The sequence below is a fragment of the Mobula birostris genome, chromosome 23 (assembly GCF_030028105.1).
Source record: "Mobula birostris isolate sMobBir1 chromosome 23, sMobBir1.hap1, whole genome shotgun sequence".
Classification (NCBI taxonomy): Eukaryota; Metazoa; Chordata; class Chondrichthyes; order Myliobatiformes; family Myliobatidae; genus Mobula; species Mobula birostris.
Window position 1 is genome coordinate 9,035,205 of NC_092392.1, and position 27,528 is coordinate 9,062,732.

At 44.9% G+C, this 27,528-nt stretch overlaps 1 protein-coding gene across 1 annotated transcript in view; it reads left to right on the forward strand.

Annotated features, from left to right (window-relative positions):
• Window positions 1–630: 630 nt before the first annotated feature.
• LOC140186979 (protein tyrosine phosphatase domain-containing protein 1) overlaps window positions 631–27,528 on the forward strand; it is a 50,450-nt gene continuing 23,552 nt past the window's right edge. The window contains exons 1-6 of the mRNA XM_072241844.1: window positions 631–809; window positions 3,441–3,521; window positions 3,886–4,004; window positions 8,673–8,810; window positions 15,081–15,694; window positions 26,206–26,349. Coding sequence (XP_072097945.1) covers window positions 631–809; window positions 3,441–3,521; window positions 3,886–4,004; window positions 8,673–8,810; window positions 15,081–15,694; window positions 26,206–26,349 — 1,275 coding nt within the window. The remainder of the gene's footprint in view (window positions 810–3,440; window positions 3,522–3,885; window positions 4,005–8,672; window positions 8,811–15,080; window positions 15,695–26,205; window positions 26,350–27,528) is intronic.

Below are 27,528 nucleotides of genomic sequence, written 5' to 3' on the forward strand. Positions count from 1 at the left end.
AGTCTCCTGCCTGATGGTGGAAAGCTAAAGAGGATGCTGGATGGACGGGTGGGATCCACGATAATGTGAAGGGCCCTGCGTATGTAGTGCTCCTGATAAATGTCCCTGATGGATGGTAAGGAGGTTTCCATGATCCTCCCAGCTGTTCTCACGGTACTCTGTCAGAACTTCCATTCTGATGCTCTGCTGCTCCCGTACCAGGTGGAGATGCAGCTTGTCAGGATGCTTCCAAGGGTGGTCCTATAAAATTCAGTTAAAATGGGGAGGTGCAGGAAGCCTCACGCCTCAGTCTCCTCAGGAAGTGGAAGATGCTGTGGCTTCTCATTCAGGGAGGAGGTATTGAAAGACCAGGTGAGGTCATCTGTGATGTGAACTCCCAGCAACTTGCACAGAAGGAGGTTGCTCATCTCCACCTTCCTAAAGTCCACAATCATTTCCTTAGTCTCCTCCATGTTCATACTTGGGTTGTTGGAAGTAAATCTTGTCTACTTACACTTTTTGGGTTTCAAGCTGTTGCCAGACATCACTTGGTATCCCATCGTCCACCTGTGCATTTCTTATTCTGAACCTTTTCCTTCTTCTGCTCATTCTAGTTGGGAGTTGTTCAGAACTTGTCACTCTCAGCCGAGCATGACCCTGCAGATCCCCATGCCACGTCCCACTTACTCCACAGCTCGAGAGAACCTCATCAAGGCAGTACCACCCCACCTGATCTGCTCTCTGGTGTGCGGAGGAAAGCAGTGTCGCTACGAGGGACCCGATGATTGGACCCTGCAGCAGCAAGCGATCCGGGGCGTGTTCTCAGCATGGTAGGTTGACCCCTGCAAGTATTGGTTGGTTTGCAAGGCAGCTGAAAGTAGGAAGTGGCCAAAGGCATCCCTGTTTGGCATTAGCTTCCCAGAGAAAGATTCCAAGCATAAATATGTATTGAAAATGACCTCTTAGAATGTGAAGGTGATTGGTAAGTGCTGAAAATGATCAGTGTGTGGGAGCGGAGGAAGAAGAAACAAAGAAAGGTTGCACTTTGGGAGGACCAACCAGGGTAGGTCATACAAGGTGAATGATAGGGTTCTGAGGAGTGCAGTAAGACAAAAGGATCTGGAAATACACATCTATAATTCCCTGAAAGTGGTGTCATAGGTAGATAGGATCCGAAAGAAAGCTTTCGACACATTGGCCTTCATAGATCAATTTACTGACTACCGGAGTTGGGATGTTATGTTGAGATTGCTTAAAACATTGCTAGTCATAGTCATACTTTATTGATCCCGGGGGAAATTGGTTTTCATTACAGTTGCACCATAAATAATAAATAGTAATAAAACCATAAATAGTTAAATAGTAATATGTAAATTATGCCAGGAAATAAGTCCAGGACCAGCCTATTGGCTCAGGGTGTCTGACCCTCCAAGGGAGGAGTTGTAAAGTTTGATGGCCACAGGCAGGAATGACTTCCTATGTCTCTCTGTGTTGCATCTCAGTGGAATGAGTCTCTGGCTGAATGTACTCCTGTGCCCAACCAGTCCATTATGTAGTGGATGGGAGACATTGTCCAAGATGGCATGCAACTTGGACAGCATCCTCTTTTCAGACACCACCGTCAGAGAGTCCAGTTCCATCCCCACAACATCACTGGCCTTACGAATGAGTTTGTTGATTCTGTTGGTGTCTGCTACCCTCAGCCTGCTGCCCCAGCACACAACAGCAAACATGCTGAGGCCTAATTTGAAGTACTGCGTGCAATTTTGGTCGTCTACCTACAGGAAAGGTGCAAATAAGATTGGAAAAAGCACAGAGGAAAATGTACAAGGATATTGCCGGGACTTGAGGACCTGAGTTATAGGGAGAGGTTGAGTAAGTTTGGACTTTATGCCCTGGAATGTAGAAGATTTGGGGAAGGTTTTATAGAGATGTACAAAACTGTGAGGGGTAAATGCAAGCAGGCTTTTTCCACTGAGGTTGGGAGAGACCACAACTAGAGGTCATGGGTTAAGGGTGAAAGGTGAAATATTTAAGGGGAACATGAGGGGAAACCTCTTCGCTCAGAGGGTGGTGTGAGTGTGGGAAAAAGCTGTAAGTGCAAGTGGTGGATATGGAGTCAGTTTCCACATTGAAGAGAGATCTGCATGGGTATATGGGACAGTATAGAAGGCTATGGTCTGAGTGCAGGTTGTTGGGACTAGACAGTTTAATGGTTCAGCATGGGCAAGATGGGCTGAATGGCCCATTTCTGTACTGTTGTATGAGTCTATTACAGAGATGGGTTCCTTGCCAATATGCTCACAGAGTTATTGAATGATCTACGAGAAGAAGAAGACATTTTGCATGCTGTGGCCCTTCCAGCTCTTTGAAAAACCATCCAATTACACTTTCCTTGTAGCCCCACAAATAATTGAACTCGAGCATCCAATTCCATTCTGAAAGTTGCTCTGAATCTGCTTCAGTCAAAGAATACATTCCAGATTCCAACAAGCTGTTTCCTCAGATCACCTTTGGTTTTTGTGCCAATAAATTTAAGTCTATGTCCTCAGTTCTGACCCTCCTACCTGTGGAAGCAGGCTGTCCTTTATCAAAATCATTCATCTATTATACCTGCGTTAAGGAGAATATCCCTAGCTTATCCAGTATGGCAATGTAATTTGTCCCCATCAATTGAACCATTCCTGTGAATCTCCCCCGGACTCATTCAATTCCATATCAATGCCTTGTCATCATCATTCAATTCTATGGTCCCAACTTAACCACAGTTACTCAATGGGAGCCTAAACCATGTTTTATAAAGGTCTTTCAAGCTCTTACTTTTATAAGTTCTTAATTTGTTTGTGGAGTAAAGAGAACACCTGTACTTTTTCTAGTTTGTTTTGCAGTAATTGGTATGATAAAATGCAGGAACTCTCCAAGGTTGCTTCAGTAGCAGCTACCACATCCAACAGCACTACCACCCAGAAGGACAATAACAAATAGACCAGATTTAACTTGCACACATGGACATATTGTTCACTACGAAGAACTCAAATCCTGGAACACCCTGTTGAATAGGACAGTGGGAGTAGGTGGCTCATTTTCACTTTCTCAATGGCAATTAATGCTTTTTTCGTCAGTCACATTTTGAGAATGGATGATAATAAAAGAAATATTAGCTTTATTTGTCACCTGTACATCAAAGCATTGAAACGTACAGTGAAATCCCTCATTTGCATCAACAACACAGCCCAGGGATGAGCTAGGGGCTCAAGTGTTGCCATAATTTCAGCACCAATGTAGCATGCCCACAATTTACAAAACCAATCTGTATGTCTTTTGGAATGAGAGAGGAAACTAGAGTGTGTAGAGGAAACCCACGAGGTCACAGAAGAATGTATAAACTCCTTAAAGACAGCAGCGAGACCTGAACCCCGATTTTCCAACCTAACTTGATATGTGTCCCTCTCACTCTCCAGGGTTACTGACAACATCCTGGCCATGGCAAGACCATCCACACAACTTATTAAGAAGTTCAGCATCATCAAACAGTTCAAAGGGTAGGTGTTGATAGGTAGAGGGAGATGGCATCTTGTCACCAGAGTGCCTGTTAATTCTCCTCACCCTCTGACAGTTATTCCTTCCCCAGTTTCCTGCTCCTCTTCAGTTTACCCATCGAATTACCCTCCTCAAAATTCTGATAATACCTTCTCTTTAATTGACTCCCATTCTTGACATTCTTCATAACATAATATAGTGTTCCAGTCCTTGGGGCTGTGAATAACTCTTCTAGTTCTTGTTGTTGGTACTGAGATTACTGGATTACCTTCTTCCTAATTTAAAGGGTCTGGGGTGAATTGTGGCCCCTCTGTCACAGAGATCGAATTCAGATTAACTTCCATTTTTTTTCCTTTCTTCCCACAGGTTGAATATCAAATCTGTAATAAATCTGCAGGTACCTGGTGAGCATTGTCATTGTGGAGACCCCCTGGAGTTAAAGAGTGGGTTTTCATATATACCTGAAATCTTCATGGAGAATGATAGTAAGTTTTCAAGTTCAAAGTTCAAAGTAAATTTATTATCGAAGTACATATACAACCCTGAGATTAATTTTCTTGCGGGCATTCACAGTAAATACAAAGAGACATCATAGAATCAATGAAAGCGCATCACACAATAAAACGGGCAAACAACCGGTGTGCCAATACAAACATAATTAATAATAATAGATAAATAATAAATATTGAGAACATGAGATGAAGAGTCCTTGAATGTGAGTCCACAGTTTGTGGGAACAGTTCAGTGGTGGGGTGAGTGAAGTTGAGTGACATTATCCGCTCAGGTTCAAGAGCCTGATGGTTGAAGAGTAATAAATGTTTCCGAAGTTCAGGTTTGTTATCATCTGATTGTACATATCTACAACCAAATGAAGCAACGTTCCTCTGGACCATAGTGCACCCACACAACAAATATCACACACAGCACATAAACCAAAATATCACCGTAAATAACATAATAAAATATAATTCAAAATACATGTGTGCAGCGCAGGTCAACAGTGAACAGCTTGCTGTCTTGGTGATGAGACCTTGATGGTGACTTGATTAGTCAAACTTCTGCCTTAGGCTCAGGCCAGTATGAACCTTCAGCAGAAGTCAAACCTCTGCCTTGGGTTCAGACCAGTATGAAACTTCGGCTAATGTCAAACCTCTGCCTTAGGTTCAGGTTGGTGTGAACCCTCAGCAGATATCAAACCTCTGCCTTAGGTTCAGGTTGATGTGAACCCTCAGCAGATGTCAAACCTCTGCCTTAGGTTCAGGCCAGTATGGACCTTCAGCAGGTGTAACTGCAACAAATTGAATGGTCATCCAACTCGCACTTTGCAACCAATTGGTTACAATAATTTCCAAATGATAACAGTGACTGGCAGGCACCAGTAACTGGCTCTGAATCAGTGTCCTGAGGAGGTAGAAGCCACCATATACTGTTAATTATTATCAGTGCTAAATTATCAACATCCTGCAGTTTAGTTGTTGAACACTAACAGAGACGTCGTATATCGAAATGGAATCCATGATGCTGCCTGGCTGGCTGAGCTTTTAGCTGCATTTTCTGTTTTTATTTCAGATTAACAGTATCTACAACCGTTTGATTTTTATCTATTAAACTGGTTCAGTTTTGCATGAAGAGAGGATTATTATTAAATGGCCTGGAAATTTGCACAAAAGCACATACTGTGTACAGATATCAGTCTCTGACATTGTCCAGTTAGTGGGGTCGCTTCAAGCCCTGCTCTTCATATAGTCCATGAATTGACGGGGTTTCTGGAATGTGCCAAGTCTTGCACTGGCTGCCTGGAGGGAACCTATTGTGTTAAAGGGAAAATCAAACTGGCCTTGGGCTCTGTATTTACTGTACAAGAAACAACATTTAATACCTCGTTTACGTATGGACCTTGGACACCCCTTTGATGACAAATCTAAAGTGGCAACGTCACACTCCCAGTTCAAAGTCATATCGAGGTCCCAGTAAAACTGGGACGATGTTGTTGAATTTCCAGACCATTGTTACCAACCTATGCAGTAACTGTCCTGGGTGAAACACACACAAAATGCTGGAGGAACTCAGCAGGTCAGGCAGCATCTATGGGAATAGAGAGTCGATGCTTCAGGCTGAGGCCCTTCTTGGAACTGGAAAGGAAGGGGGAAAACACCAGAATAAAAGGTGAGGGAGGGGAGGGGAAGGATGACAAGCTAGAAGGTGACAGGTGAAGTCAGGTGGGTGTGAATGGTCAAGGCTTGGAGAGGAAGAAATCTGTTGGAGGGGAGAGTGGACCATAGGAGACAGAGGAGGAGGATGATCAAGGAGATGTAGTAGGCAATTGAGGAGAAGAGGGAAGAGGTAAAGAGGCCCAAGTGGGAAATAGAAGAAGAGGGAAGGGGAGGGAAAAAATTAAAAGGAAGGAGAAATCAATGTTCATGCTATCAGCTTGGAGGCTACTTAGATGGAATATGAGGCGTTGCTCCTCCACCCTGAGAGTGGCCTCATCGTGGCAAAACAGGAGACCATAGATCAACATGTCGGAATGGAAATGAGGATAGAAATTGCAATAGTTGGCCACCAGGAAACTACGGTTTGGCAGATGGAGTGGAGGTGTTCAAACAAGTGAACCCCCAGTTTATGTCAATGCACCAACGTAGGGCTGGTCACCCTGGGAGCTGGATGCCTGAAATTGGAAGTGTTTAACTTGCTGAGTGTAGCCTTTCCATGCTCATCTTCACATGTAAATAGGTTCCACGGCTACAGGGAATGGCTGACACTGTGCAGTCTCCCTGCCTGTTAATAAAAACCCCTGTTTCTATTTCCACTGGGCTCAGCAGAATGGCTCTGAGTTGGAGGGATTGAATACACAAAGCTGGCAATCACTTTGCCACATCTGGGATTTGGGGACTGAGGTGAGACTAGTGTCTGGGGACTCTTGCTGACACTAATTATGAGAACCGTAAAACTCCTGCTTTATAAATGATTATTTTGAGGCCTGTATAAAATAACATGACAAACCAGAAATTTAACAGAGGTGGCCTCCTGGATTAAATTACATTGAATTTGCTTCTTTATTGCTGCTCTACAGTTTTCATTCTGTCCAGTTCAGTCTGAGATGTGAGAGTTTACAGTCTGTCCAGTTCAATGTGAGATGTGAGTTTACAGTCTGTCCAGTCCAGTTTGAGATGGAGAGATTACAGTCTGTCCAGTCCAGTTTGAGATGGAGAGATTACAGTCTGTCCAGTCCAGTTTGAGTTGGATAGTTTTCAATCTGTCCAGTTCAGTATGAGATGTGAGAGTTTACAGTCTGTCCAGATCAGTATAAAATGGAGATTTTACCGTCCGTCCAGTTCAGATTGAGATGTGAGAATTTAGTCTGTAAATTTCAGTTTGAGGTGGAGAGATTACAGTCTGTCCAGTTCCATTTGAGATGTGAGAGTTTATAGTCTGTCCAGTTCAGTTTCAGATGGAGATTTTATCATCTGTCCAGTTCAGTATGAGATGTGAGTTTACAGTCTATCCAGTTCAGTGTGAGATGTGAGAATTTACAGTCTGTCTGGTTCAATTTGAGATATGAGAGTTTACAGTCTGTCTGGTTCAGTCTGAGATGTGAGAGTTCACAGTCTATTCAGTTCAGTGTGAGAGTTTTCAGTCTGTTCAGTTTGTGATGTGAGAGTTTACACTCTGTTCGGGACAGTTTGAGATGGAAAGTTTACAATCTGTCCAGTTCACTGTGAGAGCTTACAGCCTGTCCAGTTCAGTTTGAAATGGAAAGTTTACAATCTGTCCAGTTCAGTGTGAGAGTTTACAGTCTGTTCAGTTCAGTCTGAGATGTGAGAGTTTACGGTCTGTCCAGTTCTGTTTCAGATGGAGATTTTACCATCTGTCCAGTTCAGTTTGAGTTGGAGAGTTTTCATTATGTCCAGTTCAGTGTGAGATTTGAAAGTTTACAGTCTGTCCAGTTCAGTTTAAGATGGAGAGTTTACAGACATTCCAGTTGAGTTTGAGATGTGAGAGTTTATAGTCTGTCCAGTTTAGTTTGAGATGTGAGAGTTTATAGTCTGTCCAGTCAGTGTGAGATGGAGAGTTTACACTCTGTCCAGTTCAGTCTGAGATGTGAGAGTTTACAGTCTGCCCACTTCATTTTAAGATGGGGATTTTATCGTCTGTCCAGTTCTGTTTGAGGTGGAGAGTTGTCAATCTGTCCAGTTGCGTTTGAGATGAGAGAGTAGTAGAGAGGGAATGAAAGGTGAAAGTAATGGAGAGTGCATTATTTGGGATCTTATCAAATCTGTAAGAAATCCTTAAAATATTAGAAATTATATAAATGTGATGCACTGCAAATCATCACAAGCAGTGAAATGAGATGAACAGTGGTTGATTAGTGTATTTTGGAAAAAAATCTCCCTTCATTGTACTGTATCTGCCAACCATCATAATTCCATTTCTATTATTTCTTCAGCAATACACAAAGAGGAACTCTACAGGTCCTGCAGCATTTGTGGAAATAATGAACAGTCAATGTTTCACTCGAGACCCTTCTTCAGGACTGGAAAAGATTGGGGATAGGGAAATTCCAGTGTCTGCAGGTCCGGTTGTGTTTATATTAATTCTAGATTAATCAAATAAGTGATCAGTTCATTAACATTTAGTGATATTAGTTTTGGGTGTGAATATGTGTTTGTGAACATATTAACACCAAAATGTGACACGGTATAAGGCAACTGAAATACTTAGTTTGCCTGTCTGTGAAGTGTTGGCCGGGTGTCTGTCTATCAGATTGGCTCCTGAGTGATTTTGGCTGATGCTGGAGTGCGTTACTCTGAACACCTGTGCGGTCAGACCTGAAGGAGGATCTTGTCCCAAAATGTTGACTGTTTATTCCTCTGCAGAGATGCTGCCTGACCTGCTGTGTTCCTGCAGCATTTTCTGTGTGTTACCGCAGAATGCCAGGCTGCATTTCTTTATGGTGGCTGAGGGGCAGCGAACTGGGTTACTGCATTTTAAGCAGCTACTCTGTCACTATGCTTCTGACAAACCCCACATCATTAACTGACTGCAGCAAGAGTACCAATTACGGTATTAGGACCCAAGCGTGTTAATTTTGTCGTCAAAAGGAACATCCTTTCCCTGGCGTTTAATTTCTCTCCTCCTTTTCCCCTTCGCAGTTTACTTTTTTAACTTTGGAATGACAGATTTTGGAGTCTCTTCGCTGGTGCGTATACTGGATGCAGTGAAGGTGACATCCTTTGCCGTGCAGGAGGGAAAGGTGGCAGTGCATTGCCACGCAGGGCTCGGAAGGACAGGTCTGTCAAAGTTAACGTCTGGTTTATTGTCACCTGCACAGGTTCAGTGACAACTTACTTGCGGCCGCATCACAGACAGGGAGCATCACATTGGCAGCATTCACAAGAAAAACATCAATTAAATATAAATTTTACTAGAAGGAACACATTTACAATGAAGAGAAACAGTAGCCAGTTTAGTGCAAAATGTTGCTAAACTGAGGTACTGAGTAGGGATGTGCCAGTTAATTCAAAAACTTAAATCACTGTTTTGAACCTGGTGTGTGGGACTTCGGGCTTCCGTATCTCCTGCTCGATGGTAGCCGGAGAAGATGGCTTGGCCTTGATGGTGAAATTTTTCTGTCAGCAGAAAAATCATTCTATTAACTCAGCCATGGACTGCTGTGAAAAGAGATAGGTTGGGCATGGGGATAACAACCCTTCCCTATAAAAACCCAGAGCCACAAACACTCCAAAGATCTCATCCCTGGGAGGGGAAAGACAGACCCTGGACAGAGGTCTGTTGGTAGTCAATGCCCCAGTAGTGGCGATGAGCTGAAGTAATTAAGCAAGACCATGACAGACACAGAGCTGTTTAATCAGCTCCTTAAGCTTTTCATTTCAAAATTCTGTGTGTGTTGGACGTGGGACATGGGTGATGGCTAATTGGGCAAGTAGATTCCTACAGAGTAGGATTATAGTGAGATGTGCAGCAAGGGTGGCTGGAATGATTTGTGATACAACTGGGGAATTGATAATTGATTCAAAGGCTGAATGGCTGTCTCCTGTGTATCTGTGACCTGTATCAATCCTAGTTTGGTAGTTAACATTCTCATGTGAGAGTTAAAAGTACTTTCACTGAGACTGTTGAATCTAGGACACTGCTCCACTGCAGTACACGAGAGTGCAAAACTGTTGGAGGTGGAAGAGACTGAACTCAGGCCTATTGTCCCCAGTCACGAGGAAATCTGCAGATGCTGGAATTTCAAAAGTTGCTGGTGAATGCAGCAGGCCGCACATTTTAATTCCACGTCCCATTCCCATTCTGATAAGTCTATCCATTGCCTCCTCTATTGTCAAGATGAAGCCATACTCGGGTTGAAGGAACATCACCTTATATTCTGTCTGGGTAGCCTCCAACTTGATGGCATGAACGTTGACTTCTCTAACTTCCGCTAATGCCCCACCTCCCCCTCGTACCCCATCCGTTATTTATTTATTTAAATACACACATTCTTTTTCTCTCTCTCCTTTTTCTCCCTCTGTCCCTCTCACTATACCCCTTGCCCATCCTCTGGGCTCACCCCCTCACCTTTTTCTTTCTCCCCAGGCCTCCCGTCCCATGATCCTCTCATATCCCTTTTGCCAATCACCTGTCCAGCTCTTGGCTCCATCCCTCCCCCTCCTGTCTTCTCCTATCATTTTGGATCTCCCCCTCCCCCTCCCACTTTCAAATCTCTTACTCACTCTTCCTTCAGTTAGTCCTGACGAAGGGTCTCGGACTGAAACGTCAACTGCACCTCTTCCTAGAGATGCTGCTCGGCCTGCTGCATTCACCAGCAACTTTGATGTGTGTTGCTATTGCCCCCAGTGCTGGCTACCTGTTCAAGAATTATCCAGAAAGTCGCAGTCAATGTTTGTTCTTTAACATTACATGCGTGGCTGATATGGATATCATCTGCGCAACCGTGCTGTACTCAAACTGGCAAACCTCAAAAGAAGTTGCTGCTTTGGGACACTCAGGATGTAACAGTCAAGCAGAAATGTTCACAGCTAATCAAGCCGGCCAGTTCTGATTGGTGCTGTTAGCAGACGTTACAGCTTCATGTGCTTCGTAAGACAGAGACAGCAGGGTTACTCATGTCACTTCTGTGGTTACTGAAAATACAAATTCATCAAACATTTTGCTGCAGGTCAGCACTACAGTTTGTGTCGCAAGCTCCCTGCTCTATCCACTGCTGCCATGTGTTAACAAGCACATCTGCTTGTATCCGACTTCTCGATTCCACACACCGCCCCCATCCCACTCCCCACTCCCCACTCCAGCACCAGCTCAGAGATCAAAGGTCAAAGTAAAATTTACTATCACAGTACATTATCAGATGCTTTTTCTGCGGCCATACTTGGCAAATCTTTAGAACAGTAACTGCAAACAAGTTCTGTAAACTGTAAAGAAACCGTGCTAATGCAGATAATAAATAATGAGCATGAAATAACAAAAGACCCATGATGTGCTGGACTGAGTCAACTACATTTGTAGAATCTTCCATTCAAAGATGTTGGTGTTCCCATACCATGCCTTAATGCAGCCCGTCAGCACACTTTCCACCACACATCTATTGAAGCTTGTCAAGATTTTCGATGACATGCCAAATATTTGCAAATTCCTGAGGAAGTAGTGGTGTTGTCGTGCTTTCTGCACAATTATATTTATATGATGGGTCCAGTAGAGGTCCTCTGAGATAGTGACATCCAGGAATTCAAAGTTACTAACACTTTCTACCTCTAATCCTTCAATGATTACTGGCTCATGGACCTCTGATTTCCCTCTCCTGAAGTTATTGACAAGGAGAGAGAGGTTGTTGTTATTACACCACTCAGCCAAGTTTTCAATCTCCCTCCTGAGTGCTGGTTCATCACCCACTTTGATTCAGCCCACAACAGTGGTGTCATCAGCAAACTTGTATATGGTGTTGGAGCTGTAATTAGCCGCACAGTCATGGGTGTAAACGAGTAGAGCAGGGGGCTAAGTACCCATCCCTGCAGCGCTCCTGTGTGGATGGAGATTGTGGAGGAGATGTTTTCGCCAGTCTGAACTGACTGGGGTCTACAAGTAAGGAAATCCAGGATCCAATTGCACAAGGGGGTATTGAGACCCAGGTCTTGGAGTTTACTGATTAGTTTTGAGGGGATGATGGTATTAAATGGTGAGCTATGATTGATAAAGACCATCCCGATGTCTTCATCTTTGCTGTCCGGATATTCCAGGTTTGTGTGAAATGAGATTGCATCTGCTGTGGACCTGTTGCTTCGGTAGGTGAATTAGAGCAGATCTAAGTCACCGTTCAGGCAGATGCTTCAACACCAGCATCTCAAAACACTTCATCACCGTGGATGTAAGTGCCACCGGGTGATGGTCATTCAGACAGGAACCATCCTGTTCTTGGGCATCGGTGTGATTGAAGCCTGGTTGAAACAGGTGGGTACCACACACTGCTGGAGTGAGAGATTGAAGATAACCGTGAACACACTAGCCAGCTGGTCAGCACAGGTCTTCAGTATTCAGCCAGGTACTCTGTCTGGACCGGATGCTTTCCTTGGATTCACTCTCTTGAAGGCATCCCACATGTCATCTTCAGATAGTGAGACCAAAGGATCACCAAGAGATATGGGGGGTACGATGGTTCCTCCTTGTTCAAGTGGTCACAGCGAGCACTGAAGGCATCAAGCTCAGATGGAAATCATCAGTACCTGGGAGTACCCTGCCAGGACTTCGCAGTTACTAACTTCACAGCCTTGCAAATCTCTGTTTAAAATGAAAACAATTCTCTTGATTTTCATCCTGCAATTAATACCCTATTTTTCTTCATTCTTCATTTGAATAATTTTATCTCAATTGCTCCCCCCCCCCCCCCACGATGTGGCCACCTTAACAGAAACATCTCCAATCCTTTAAACCATTTCTTTTGCTCTTCCTGCCATGTTGTGAAATTTGTTAACCAGCATGTGTCATGAAATTTGTTAACCCATGCTGGTGATGATAAATCTGATTCTGAGGTTCTGTGTGTCAGCATGCTCCCCTTTGCCTTAACATCCCTCCTATGGTCCAGGCACCAAAACTACACTGTGATCCTTCCTACACTGATTCACCTGTGGTTTAATGTTAATCATCTCTCCTGTAGTCCAGAAACCAAAACCACACTGTGCTTTATCCTACTCTGATTCCCCTGAGGTTTCATATTGATTCAGCATTCAATCAGAATTCAGAGTAACATTACTGAGGTCAGCCAAACAGGTTTGTAAAACACGAGTTTGTGTTTATCTCTTTTGAAATATGAGCAACTGGATAATTATCAGATGACCTTACCTTCAGAGCAGTTTCCACCCAAAACCCTTCCCGTGCACAAAGAGAGCATTTAACCCAGCACTGGTGCAGAGTGCAGTCAAGTGGTTAAGGGAATGGACATGAAATCCATTGGGTTTTCCACAGGTCTGAATCCTGCAGGATACACGTTTCCATTAATTGGAGCTGGCACAGTAGCTTAGTGGTTAGTGTCAAATATCGCTGTGATGATTGTACGCTCTAGTATCAATTGTTTGGCGACAGTAAAGTGTAACGTTATTGCAGCACCAGCAAGCCAAGTTCAGTCTTGTCACTGTAGGGAGTTTGTACATTCTCCCTGTGATCTCCCACTGTAGGGAGTTTGTACGTTCTCCCTGTGATCTCCCACTGTAGGGAGTTTGTACGTTCTCCCTGTGATCTCCCACTGTAGGGAGTTCGTACGTTCTCCTTGTGATCTTCCCACTGTAGGGAGTTCGTACATTCTCTCTGTGATCTTCCCACTGTAGAGAGTTTGTACGTTCTCCCTGTGATCTCCCACTGTAGGGAGTTTGTACGTTCTCCCTGTGATCTCCCACTGTAAAGAGTTTGTACGTTCTCCCTGTGATCTCCCACTGTAAAGAGTTTGTACGTTCTCCCTGTGATCTTCCCACTGTAGGGAGTTTGTACGTTCTCCCTGTGATCTTCCCACTGTAGGGAGTTTGTACGTTCTCCCTGTGATCTTCCCACTGTAGGGAGTTTGTACGTTCTCCCTGTGATCTCCCACTGTAGGGAGTTTGTACGTTCTCCCTGTGATCTTCCCACTGTAGGGAGTTTGTACATTCTCCCTGTGATCTTCCCACTGTAGGGAGTTTGTACGTTCTCTCTGATCTTCCCACTGTAGGGAGATTGTACGTTCTCCCTGTGATCTTCCCACTGTAGGGAGTTTGGACGTTCTCCCTGTGATCTTCCCGCTGTAAGGAGTTTGTACGTTCTCCCTGTGATCTTCCCACTGTAGGGAGTTTGTACGTTCTCCCTGTGATCTCCGACTGTAGAGAGTTTGTACGTTCTCCCTGTGAGCTTCCCACTGTAGGGAGTTTGTACGTTCTCCCTGTGAGCTTCCCACTGTAGGGAGTTTGTATGTTCTCCCTGTGATCTTCCCACTGTAGGGAGTTTGTACGTTCTCCCTGTGATCTTCCCACTGTAGGGAGTTTGTACGTTCTCTCTGATCTTCCCACTGTAGGGAGATTGTACGTTCTCCCTGTGATCTTCCCACTGTAGGGAGTTTGTACGTTCTCTCTGATCTTCCCACTGTAGGGAGCTTGTACGTTCTCCCTGTGATTCCCCCCACACCCCAGACATACCAGTTGGTAGGTTAGTTGAACACACAGGTGCAATTGGACAGAGTAGGCCTATTGGCATGCTAGATCTCTAAATTAAGATAAAAATAAATTTGTGGAAGTAATTTACAGGAATGTTTTGTGGCATTTTACTAGTTGTGAAGAACATCTTTACCCCAGGTTCCACTCTTCATGCCTAATTATTATTTCACCACTGCAGGTTGCCAAGACATAGAAATAAAAGACATAGCTTTTGGAGGACGACTTCCCTAAAACTAACTGGTGGTGGTGCTCTCTTTTACTTACCCCATCTCAAACCTCAGACCAACCACCTTTATCAGTGGCTTGGTCTTGATATTCCTTGAATAGATCTCCTTTGAAATGGTGTGATCATTTTGTTCAGTAAAAGGCTCTAGACAAATGTTATTCAGTCAGCTGCATCATAGGCTCTGGCCTCCACAGCATCCAGGCCAGGACACCTTTAAAAGGTCACGTCTCAAGAAGGTGGCATGCATCATTAAGGACCTCTCCATCCAGGACGTTTCCTCGTCTCAATGCTACGATCAAGGAACAGGTACAGGAGCCTGAAGACATGCACTCAATGCTTCAGGAATAACTTCTTCCTCTCTGCCATCACGTGAACCCAGGGACACCATCTCACTATTTTTGCCTCTTTTTGCACTACGTACTTAGTTATATATTTCTTACTGTGATTTGTAGATGTTTTATTATTATGTCTTGCAGTGTATTGCTGCCATAAAGCAACAAATTTCATGCTATGTGCCAATGAAATTAAACCTGATTCTGACTGAAGTTCTAGCAGCACTAAACATGGGAAGTTGTGAAGCACTGTAATTGATACTTTCCCACAAACAAGCGAAGCTCACTGTGTGTTTCCTTCTTCTCTGGCAGGGGTGCTGATTGCCTGTTACCTGGTCTATGCCACCCGGGTGAGCCCCTGCGAAGCTGTCCAGTATGTCCGGATCAAGCGCCCCTTCTCTATCCAGACACGCACCCAGATTGACCTGGTCTTTGACTTTGCCCAGTTTGTGGACTCTCAGAGAACGGTGTTCACCGGCGTAAACCCGCACGCCCACCCCGTCACCCTACAGCAGCACCTTTATCGCCAGCAATATCTCCTGCATGGCTACGAAGCACGGCGTCTCAAGCACGTGCCCAAAATGGTTGACTATGCCTGCAAGAGGCTCCTGCAGCTGGCATTCGACAGAGCAGACTGTGTCGCAGTGCAGGTGGAGAAGCAAAGGGAGATGAGTGACCGTTTCATGACCCTGCGCATCAGGGAGACCATCGCTTCCTTCCTCCCCTTGTTAGAGTCTTGCCAGACAAACAAGGATCCCGTGGACCCAGACAATGTGCTGAGACCTCCCATGGACATGAACGGCTTCCTTAAACTGGGCATTTCCTCAGGGGGATGCACAGGGGTCTATTCGGGCAGATTTGCCAGGTTGTCACGATCCCTCAGTGACTCCAGTCTCTACAGATCCACACGCAAATATCAAGCACAGGTAATGGGGACGTGTCAGAGGTGGGTCAGTGTTAGGAGCCAGGACCTGTGCTGAGCAGCAAAGAAAATATCAGGGAGCAAGCGAGACAGTATTTTATAAGCTGGGACTTGCTTCCTGGGTTCAGACGTGTGCAAACATTTGATAGAGGGCTAAAATTTCATACGTGGCTACTACAAAGGGGCAGGTTGGGAAGAAAGTGTAGTGGAAATTGGAGGGAGGATTTTTACAAAGAGTGTGGTAGGTGTGTAGAATGCACAGCAGGGATGGTGGGAAAGGTAGATACATTACAGACATTTAAGGGGCTCTTAGATAAGCACATGGATGAAAGTAAACTGGAGGTCTACATGGGAGGGAAGACTCAGATTGATCTTGGAGTTGGTTAAGGGGTCAGCACAACATGATGGGCTGAAGGTCCTGTGTTATACTGTACCATGTTCCTAAGTTCGTTCATATTGGGAACAAGTCCAAGCTGGGATTGGATTGAAGGGATCACTGACTATAGTCCAGTTAGGGTACCCAAGGTAAAATAGGAGATTAATTGAGTGAGTATTGGATTGAAACTGTGTGTGTGTATATGAGCTTTGAATGAAAATATAATGCTTGTGTGATCAGGTTACATGTATGCAGGCAGTCTGTGCAAACAGATCAACAGGAAGATACAGTTCTGGATAAGGTCTGAAAGGACACTGAGGTTCTGGGCTAAAGTCACAAAATCGTTAAACTACTCAACAGATGGGACAATGCCTGTGGACAGAGGACCAGGGTTAACAGCTTTTTCAAGAGAACTTCTCTCACAACAGATGCTGTCTGACCTGCTGAGTATTTTCTGCTTTTATTTACATTTCCAGCATCTTTTGCATTTTGTTTTTCCTAAACATAGAGCACAGAGCAACACAGGAGAGTCCATTCAAACTGTAATGTTGTACCGATCTCGATGCCAGTTTACACTACTCCTGGTTATTGTCCATATCCCTCCGTATTCCAGTGTCTACCTGAAATCCTCATTAACCCACAAGCAACCCACTTTCACCATTGCCCTGGCTAACCGATGCCTGGCACCTACCACTCTCTACATAAATAAACTTGCTCCTCATGTCACCTTTAAATTTCCCCCTCTGACATTAAACGCATGTCCTCTGGTGTTTGCTGTTTCTTCGCTGTGTACTGAGCGTGACACCATTATAGTTCGCGGTGTCAGAGTTCAGTCCCGGCACCCTCTTTAAGGAGTCTGTACATCTTCCCAGTGGAATGTATGGGTTTTCCTTGGATCGTCCAGTTTCTTCCCACAGTCCAAAGACAGAGAGGGTGGGTGAATTGGTCATTGTAAATTGTCCTGTGATTAGGTCAGGGTTAAATTGTGGTGGCTGGGGGATGTGACTCAAAGGACTGGAAGAGCCAATTCTGACCATAAGACAAAGGAGCAGAAGTTGGCCATTTGGCCCATCGAGTCTGCTCCGCCATTTTATCATGAGCTGATCCACTGGCCATGTGGCCAAGTGGTTAAGGCATTGGACTAGCGACCTGAAGGTTGTGAGTTCGAGCCCCAGCCAAGGGAACATGTTGTGTCCTTGAGCAAGGCACGTAATCACACATTGCTCTGCGATGGCACTGGTGCCAAGCTGTATGGGTCATAATGCCCTTCCCTTGGACAACATTGGTGTCGTGGAGAGGGGAGACTTGCAGCATGGGCAACTGCCAGTCTTCCATACAACCTTGCCCAGGCCTGCGCCCTGGAGAGTGAAGACTTTCCAGGCGCAGATCCATGGTCTCGCAAGACTAACGGATCCCTTAAAGATCCATTCTCCGATTTAGTCCCACTCCCCCGCCTTCTCACCATAACCTTTGATGCCCTGGCTACTCAGATACCTATCAATCTCTGCCTTAAATACACCCAATGACTTGGCCTCTGCACCGTATCTGTAAATAAACTAATAGATTGATTTGACTCTCTATCCTACCCATGTCTCTTATAATTTTTAAGACCTGCATCAGGTCTCCCTTCAGTCTCCAACGATCTAGGGAGAAGAAACCGAATTTGTCCAACCTTTCCTTACAGCTGATATGCTGGAAACCAGGCGGTATCCTGGTAAACCTGTTTTGCACGATCTCCACATAATTGTCCAAGTGCAGTTTTACTGAAGACTTGTATACCTGCAGCATGACTGCCTTACTTCTATACTCAGTAATGAAAACAAGCATACCATTCACCTTTACCAACTCATCCACTTGTGCAGCCACTTTCAGTGAACTGTGGAGTTGGGTCTCTATAGGTCAATGTGACTCTACCATTAACTGTACGTATTAGTGAGTCTATCATTAACTGTATACTTTCCCCTTTCATCTGACGTTCCAAAGTGTAACACTTCCCACTTTCTCAGAATAATAGTTCACAAGGTGCAGATTAGATACGTGCCGCAGAGGAAGAAGTTCTCAAATGGCAGGGGTAGCCAACCATGGCTGACAAAGGAAGTTAAGGACTGCATAGAAGCCAAGGAGAGGGCTTACAAGGTAACAAAGAGAGTGGTGAGTTGGATGAATAGGAAGCTTTTAAAATCTACAAAAGGCATCTAAAAAAGCTATAGGAAAGGAAAAGGCAAAATATGAGGGCGGACTAGCCAATAATATAAAGCAGGATACCAGAAGTTTTTTCAGTTATATATAAAGAGTAAAAAGGAGGTGACAGTTGATTAGATTCAACTTTTGTCATTGTGCCCAGTACAGATACAAAGCTAATGAAATGCAATTAGCATCTGGCCAGAAATGCAAAGAATAGTGTTATTTAAAAGTGAATAAAAAGTAAGTGCTACAGCACACAAATATAAAAGTACTGAGACAGTACAATATGGGTGCAATACTGCTTAGCGCTGTGATGTGAGATTCAGCAGGGTCACAGCCTCAGGGAAGAAGCTCTTCCTGTGCCTGCTGGGGCAGAGGCTCCTGTAGCGCCTACCGGATGGGAGGAGAGTAAAACGTCCATGGTTAGGGTGAGATGCATCCTTGATAATGCTTTTCGCCCTGCCCAGGCAGCGTTTATGGTAGATGTTCTCAGTAGTGGGCAATTGGGTGCCGATAATCCGCTGGGAAGTTTTCACCATGCTGGAGTGCTTTGCGGTCCGATACGGGACAATTGCCAAACCACACTGAGGTGCAGTTGGTGAGTATGCTCTCAATGGTACAGTGGTAAAAGACCGTCAGTATCCTGGGACAGAGGTGAGCTTTCTTGATGCTCTGCAGGAAATAAAGGCACTGTTGCGCCTTTTTGATCAGGATGGAGGAGTTCTGGGACCAGGTGAGATCCTCGGAAATGTGGACACCAAGGAATTTGAAGCTTGATACATGCTCCACTACAGCTCCGTTGATGTAGATGGGGACGTGAGTGTGACTCCTGGCATGCCTGAAGTCCACAATGATCTCCTTGGTCTTCTGGGTGTTAAGGGCCAGGTTGTTGTCAGCACATCACGCAGCCAGGTGCTGGACCTCGTCCTTGTAGACCGTCTCATCATCCCCTCTGATCAGGCCAACCACTGTGGTGCCGTCTGCAAACTTGATTATGGAGTTAGAACCATGTACAGGAACGCAGTCATATTGGACCACTGGAAAATGATGCTGGTGAGGTAGTAATGGGGGACAAAGAAATTGCAGATGAATCTAATGGGTTGTTTTGCATCTGTCTTCACGGTGGAAGATGCTGGCAGTGTACCAGAGGTCTGTGAGTGTCAGGGAGCAGGAGTGAATGCCATTGCTATTAAAAAGGAAAAAGTTCTAGGAACACTCAAAGGTCTTAAGGTGGATAAGCCACCTGGGCCAGATGGACTACATCCCAGAGTCCTGAGAGAGGTTGCTGAAGAGATAACAAATGTATTCGTCATGATCTTTCAAGACTCACTTGATTCTGGCATGGTCCTGGAGGACTGGAAGATTGTAAAATGTCACTCCACCCTTTAAGGAAGGAGGAAAACAAAAGAAAGGAAATTATAGGCCAATTAGCCTAACTTCAGTGTTTGGGAAAGTTTTGGAGTCTATTATTAAGGATGAGGTTTCAGGTACTTGGAGACTAATGATAAAATAAGTCAAAGTCAGCATGGTTTCTGTGAAGGGAAATCTTGCCTGACAAATCTGTTGGAGTTCTTCAAGGATGTAATAAGAAAGGTGGACAAAGGAGAGGCAGTGGATGTGAATTACTTGGATTTTCAGAAGGTGCCACACATGAGGCTGCTTAACAAGATAAAATCCCATGGCATTACAGGAAAGATACTGGCATGGATAGCAGAGTGGCTGACAGGTAGGAGGCAGCAAGCAGGAATAAAAGGGGCCTTTCCTAGTTTGCTGCCAGTGATTAGTGCTGTTCCTCAGGGGTCAGTATTGGGACTGCTGCTTTTCACATTGTTTGTCACCAATCGCATTGGTGATCATTTTCCAATGTTCCTTAGATTCAGGATCAGTTCCTGAGGATTGGCAAATGGCTAATGTTATCCCACTTTTTAAGAAAGGAGGGAGGGAGAAATCAGAGAACTATCACCCTGTTAGCCTAACATCAGTAGTGGGGAAGATGCTAGAGTCCATTATTAAAGATGAAATAGCGGCATACCTTGATAGCAGTGATAGGATTGGGCCGAGCCAGCATGGATTTACCAAGGGCAAATCATGTTTGACTAATCTATTGGAGTTTTTTGGGGATGTAACCAGGAAGATAGACGCGGGAGATCCAGTGGATGTGGTGTACCTTGACTTTCAGAAGGCATTTGATAAGGTACCACATAGGAGATTGGTGGGTAAAATCAGAGCTCATGGCATTGGGGTGAGGATATTGACATGGATAGAAAACCGGTTGGCAGACAGAAAGCAAAGGGTGGCAGTGAATGGGTGTTTCTCGGAATGGCAGGTGGTGACTAGTGGGGTGCCACAGGGCTTGGTATTGGGACCACAGCTGTTTACGATTTACATCAATGATTTAGAGGAAGGCATTGTGAATAACATCAGCAAACTTGCTGATGATACTAAACTGGGTGGCAGTGTGACGTGATGAGGATGTTAGGAGAATTCAAGGTGACTTGGATAGGCTGGGTGAGTGGGCAGAAACTTGGCAGATGGCGTTTAATGTGAATAAGTGTGAGGTTATTCACTGACAGCAAGAACAGGAAGGCAGATTATTATCTGAATGGTGTGGAGTTAGGTAAGGGAGAAATACAAAGAGATCTAGGAGTACTTGTTCGTCAGTCTCTGAAGGTGAATGATCAAGTGCAGCAGGCAGTGAAGAAGGCTAATGGAATGTTGGCCTTTATTACAAAGGGAATTGAGTACAAGAGCAAGGAAATCCTTTTGCATTTGTACAGGGCCCTGGTGAGACCACAGCTGGAGTATTGTGTGCAGTTTTGGTCTCCAGGGTTAAGGAAGGACATCCTGGCTGTGGAGGAGGTGCAGCGTAGGTTCAATAGGTTAATTCCTGGGATGTCCGGACTGTCTTACGCAGAGAGGTCAGAGAGACTGGGCCTGTACACACTGGAATTAAGGAGATTGAAGGAGGATCTGATTGAGACATATAAGATTATTAAGGGATTGGACAAGATAGAGGCAGGAAATATGTTCCAGATGCTGGGAGAGTCCAGTACCAGAGGGCATGGTTTAAGAATAAGGGGTAGGTCATTTAGGACAGAGTTGAGGAGGAACTTCTTCTCCCAGAGAGTTGTGGAGGTGTGGAATGCGCTGCCTCAGAAGGCAGTGGAGGCCAGTTCTCTGGATGCTTTCAAGAAGGAGCTAGATAGGTATCTTATGTCTATTGTCAATGATTTGGATAATGGAATTGATGGCTTTGTGGCAAATTTGCCAATGATACAAAGATAGGTGAAGGGGTAGGTAGTGCTGAGGGAGCACTAATGCTTTCCTATCCAGCACATCAGTGAGCCCCTCATTCAAAGAACAGGGTTTCCCTTCATCAATGGTGGATGCTGTCCTCACCTACATCATCACCATTTCCTGGATATCTGTGCTCACCTTATCTTCACACTGCCGTAACAGTGATAGTTCCTTTTGTCCCCACCTACTACTCCACGAGACTCCACATCCAACATGTCATGCTGCACAATTTCTGCAATCTTCAACAGGATCTAACCACTAAGCATCGCTACCCACTTGCCCACACCCCCCCCACTCTCCACTGCGATCACTCTATCCACTATTCCCCTGTCCATTTGTCTCTCCGCACTAATCTTCTTCGTGGAACATATCCCTGTCAACGACAAAAATACTACGCCTACTCACACACCTTCTTTCTTACCTCCATTCAGGACCCCAAATAGTGATTCCATGCAAGGGACCATTTCACCTGTGAACCTGTTGGGTTCATCTATAGTATCCAGTGCTCCCAATGTGGCCTTCTCTACATTGATCAGACCTGACATAAATTGGGGGACTGCTTTGTCAAGCACCTCCATTCCATTGGAAGAATGGGCAAAAAAGTGGCAGATTGAACACGGTATTGGGAAATCTAGGGCGGAATATTATCGAAATGGGGAGAAGATTCAAACATAAGAGGTGCAGAGGGACTTGGGAGTCCTCGTGTAAGACTGCCTGATGGTTAATTTACAGGTTAAGCCAGTGGTAAAGAAGGCAAATGCAATGTTGGCATTTATTTCAAGGGGAATAGAATATGAAAACAAGGAGATAACGCTGAGCCTTTTAAAGAAACTAGTCAGGCTGCATTTGGAATTTTGTTAACAGTTTTGGGCCACATATCTCAGAAAGCATGTGTTGTCATTGGGGAGAGTCCAAAGGAGGTTCACGAGGATGATTCCGGGAATGAAGGGGTTAACATATGAGGAGCATTTGGCAGCTTTGAGCCTGTACTCACTAGGATTTAGAAGAATGCGGGGGAGACCTCATTGAAACCTACAGAAAATTGATAGGGCAGATGTGGAGAGGATGTTTCCTATGGTGGGGGTATCCAGAATTAAAAGGCACAGACTCAAAATTGAGGGGTGACCCTTTCGAACAGAGGTAGGGAGAATTTTTTTTAGCTAGAGAGTAGTGAATCTGTGGAATGCTCTGCCACAGACTGCGGTGGAGGCCAGGTCTGTGCGTATATTAAAGGCAGAAGTTGATAGTTTCCTGATCGGTCGGGGTATCAAAGGATATGGCAAGAAGACAGGTGTATGGAGTTGAGTGGAATCCGGGATCAGCCATGATGGAATGGTGGAGCAGACTTGATGGGCTGAATGGCCTAATTCTGCTCCTATCTCTTATGACCAGGTCTCTGACACGGAGTCTGAAACTGTCAGATGAGCAGAGAGGTGAAGTGGAATACAGCGTTGATAAGAACTCCATAGTTAGTGGAACAGAGACAAGATTTGTGGGCGCAATAGAGACATACAGATGATATGTTGCCTCTCTGGTACTAGGGTTAGGGGTAACATGAGGGGGAACTTCTTTACTCAGAGAGCGGTAGCTGTGTGGAACGAGCTTCCAGCAGGTTCGATATTGTCACTTAAAGTAAAATTGGATAGCTATATGGACAGGAAAGGAATGGAGGGTTATGGGCTGACTGCAGGTCGGTGGGACTAGGTGAGAGTAAGTGTTCGGCACGGACTAGAAGGGCCGAGATGGCCTGTTTCCGTGCTGTTATTGTTATACATTTCTGCTCGTGTCCAATGCATTCTCAAGGGCAAGTTGGTGCATATTGGCACTCGTGACATAGGTAGACAAGGTGAGGAGGTCCTGAAGAGAGATCTTGAGGAACTAGGTAGAAAGCCAAGAAACAGGACCTACAGAGTAGTAATCTCTGGTTTGCTGCCTGTACCATGTGCCAGTGAGGGTAAGAATAGGATGTTTTGGCAGGTGAATACATGGCTGAGAAAATGGTGCAGGGGCCAGAGGTTCAGATTTATGGATCTTGGGATCTCTTCTCAACTTGTACATAAGGGACGCATTGCACCTAAGCCCGAGGGAGTCCTATATCCTTGTGGGCAGGTTTGCTGGAGTGTTCGGGAGGGTTTAAACTAATTTGGCAAGGGGGATAGTGCTGAGGAGTTGGTTCACAAACAATCGTTAGGAGTCTCACTACAAAGGAGAGGCTGATGATGGGACAAAATTGCCGTCTACAAGATGAGTTGCAATGTAGAAGGTAGACAAAATTGAAACGGTGAATATGAGACAGAAGGTGTTATATTTGAATGTGCGCAGTATATGGAATAAGGTAGATGAACTTGTAGCACTGTTACAGATTGGCATGTATGATGTTGTAGATATCACTGAATAACAGCTGAAAGAAGATTCTCCTCTGCACCCTCTCTAGACCAGGGGTTCCCCTCACAACCACAATTCTCCTCTGCAACCATAATTCTATCTGCACTCTCTCTAGACTAGGCACTCTCCTCACAACCATAATTCTATTTGCACTCTCTCTAGACCAGGGACTCTCTTCACAACCATAATTCTCCTCTGCACTCTCTCTAGACGAGGGTTTCCCCTCACAACCATAATTTTCCTCTGCACTCTCTAGACCAGGGACTCTCTTCACAACTGTAATTCTCCTCTGCACTCTCTCTAGACCAGGAGTTCCCAGCCTTTTTAATGCGTGGACCAATACCATTAAGCAAAGAGCCCATGGACCCCAGGTTGGGAAACCCTGCTCTAGACCTATTATATTCTTCCTCTAGTGTGGTGACCAGCATCGTACAGTGATTTTCTGAGTAAGTTTGGTCATGGTTTGCAATGGTCAGCTCCAACAGATGGAAGAGTGGCGATCAGTTTGACACTGGTGCAGAGTGGTGGTGAGGTGAAAAGTGCAGGTTAGTTAATGCTCCCAGCATCACCCAGTCCATCATGTTGAAAGACTAATGTGGTATAAATTCTGCTTTAAGGATATCATTGGTCAATGGCCTTTGTCAGTGGGTCAAAGTCAAACCGAAGCTTTGGAACGTGCCTTTGGTGGGCCAATCAATCCACTGAAGTACTCCTTCAGCTGTGAGGGGAGGAGCAAATTTGCAGGTGACGGGAGCCAGGCACAAACTGACCAAACATCTCAACGCATCCTCCCTGAACGAGCCAACTCCCAACTGAGCACCAGCAGCCTCATGCCCACGCCTCAGAAGATATGGACTGGCAGCAAGGTATAATCACTCCCACCCTGCCGCCTTTTCTCCTGAATCCTGTAATCCACTTCAAATGTCTTTTTGAAAGATTGAATGCTTGCTAGTTGATTCAACATCTCCTAGCCGAGGTTAGTTACTCACTAAGCCCTCTCAGGTGAATGGGGAAAGGCTCCATGGACTTACTTTTTAAAAATGTTGTCTTCAACACTGTTGCCCCAACTAATATAATTACATATAAATTATCTGTTCTTTTCTCAAATTGCTATTGTTGGGGTGCTGCTGGTAAGAAAGTACATCATTGGCTTGAGCATATACTAGGATAACCAGGGTTTGTGACAGGCAAACAAAATGACTGCAAGTGGAAGCACAGTCACTCCCAATCCTGTCTTTGCATTATGGCTGTATAAGGTGTGTCCTTGTAGCAGGGGTCAGTGGATAATATCTCCCCTCCCCACCAGGAATTCCAGTTTGCCTTGAACCTTCGCCATTCGTTTTCAGCTAACATAGCACAGAGCAGAGATCAACCCATTCCCTAGACAATCAGTGGATGCATATATATTAAATCTAGTGTGGTTAAACTCTTCATTCATCTCCGATTAAATGTTAAAGTCAAGTTTATGGTCAATGTCCAAGTTCAGATGCAGTGAAACACTTACTTGCAGCAGGAACACAAGACAAATATCTGAAGGGAAGGAAAAGACTTCTCTTTAATAAAAATGTGGAATTCTCCTTGATCAACTGATGGTTTACTGTGAAACATTGCAAACAAAGCATCAATTTGCTCACAGCCTAATCTCATGAACATTAATAAAATAAATGATTTTAACTCTTTTAGGAATGTTGGATAAGTGTAAATTTTGGCAGGAAGTTGGGGAGAATATACTGCTCTTCTTCAAATTAATGCAAGGGATAGCTTATATTCACCTGAGAGGAGACAGGCCTGATCAGGAATGTAGACTAGATTGTGTATATGCAATTCTCCAATGGCATTTGAATCGGTCACCTAACTTCAAGATGAGAGACTTGCTCTGAGGCACATCTGCTCAGTCAATGAGTGACAATCCAGTGCTATACCATGTTTTCCTACCCATATGTGCAAATAAATTTCTGAACCTCTCGCTGGTATTTTCCAAAAGATGTGTCCAAAGAGCTCAACTACTTCCTGGCCATGGTCTTTTGGGCTATTTCCTTTCATTATGGCTCAAGGTTTGAATGGAGCACATAATTGTCTCAATCTATGCTCCAGCTGTCTGTGAGAAGTAGTGGCAGTGTGTCACATTGAGAGCTCACTGGGTAAAGGTGTAAGAGAGTACCAGTCCATGAGCTCTAGCTGAGTTTTTGCGACAGATGTGAGGCGCGGCCTACAAGTCTGTTCACAAACCACTCACAACACTTAATGCCTATTGTTCTATCTTTACTCTTTAGAGTAAAGTCCATGGGAGCCTCTCAGTGAAAGAACGTGTCAGGAAAACAGATGGCTATGGCTCTGTCCTGGAAGTGGTTGCCAGAGCAATGTCAGAGGGACCAGAACTAGACAATGACTTGTCGACTAAAGTCTGTCTCTGGCAGGTAATGAACACTGGATGATCTCTTCTCATCAACATATTGAGACATGGAAACAGGTCGTTCGCCCGTGCTGTCTTTGTGCTATGTACGCTAATCCTATTTATCCGCCTTGTACCTGCTTCATCCCCTGTGCTCCCCGCTCTTCCCATTTCAGATCGCCCTGCTTGCTCTGTGCTTCTCAGTGCTGCTGCCTCAGTGCCCCTGCATTTGGTGGTTGTTTTGCTGTGCCCTCACAGCCTGCTCATTCTTCCCCCCACCTTGTGCACCGAATCCCACACACACCATCCACTGGGACATTACTCTTCCAGGTTTGCTGGAAATCCCTCCAGTTCACTCGAGCAGCCACCTGTCGCAGTCCTGGAGGAACTCAGCAGGCCATGCAGCATCTATGGAAAAAGAAGGAATGGTTGATGTTTTGGGCCGAGGCCTTTTATCTGGACTGGAAAGGAAGGGGAGAAGTCAAATTAAGAAGATGAGGGGGAGGGGGAAGGAAGGTGAAAACAGGACAGGGGGCAGGGTGAAGTAAAGAGCTGGGAAGTTGATTGGTGAAAGAGATACAGGGCTGGAGACGGGGGAATCTGACAGGAGAGGATAGAGGACCGTGGAAGAAAGGGAAGGGGGAGAAGCTCCAGAGGGAGGTGATGGGCAGGTAAGGAGACAAGGTGAGGGAGGGAAAGAGGAATGGGGAATGGTGAATGAGAGGGAGGACACAATTACTGTAAGTTCAATAAATCGATGTTCATGCCATCAGGTTGGATGCTACCCATTTGGAATGTAAGGTGTTGCTCCTCCAATCTGAGTGTGACCTCATTTTTCTGTAGATGAGGCCATGGGATGGGAAGTAGAATTGAAATGGGTGGCTGCCGGGATATCTTTCAGGACCCCAAACAATTTTTCCAGGTGAAGCGACACTTCACGGGCTAGTCTATTGGGGTCATCTACTGTATCCGGTACTCCTGGTGTGGTCTCCTGTATATCGGTGAGACCCGATGCAGATTGGGAGGCCACTTCACCGAGAACCTTCGCTTTGTCTGCCACAAAAGATGGGATCACCCAGTGGCCACCCATTTTAATTCCACTTCCCATTCCCATTCTGATATTTTAATTCATGGCTAACAAGAGAAGTCAAAGCCAACATAAAAGCATATAATAGAGCAAAAATTAGTGGGAAGTTAGAGGACT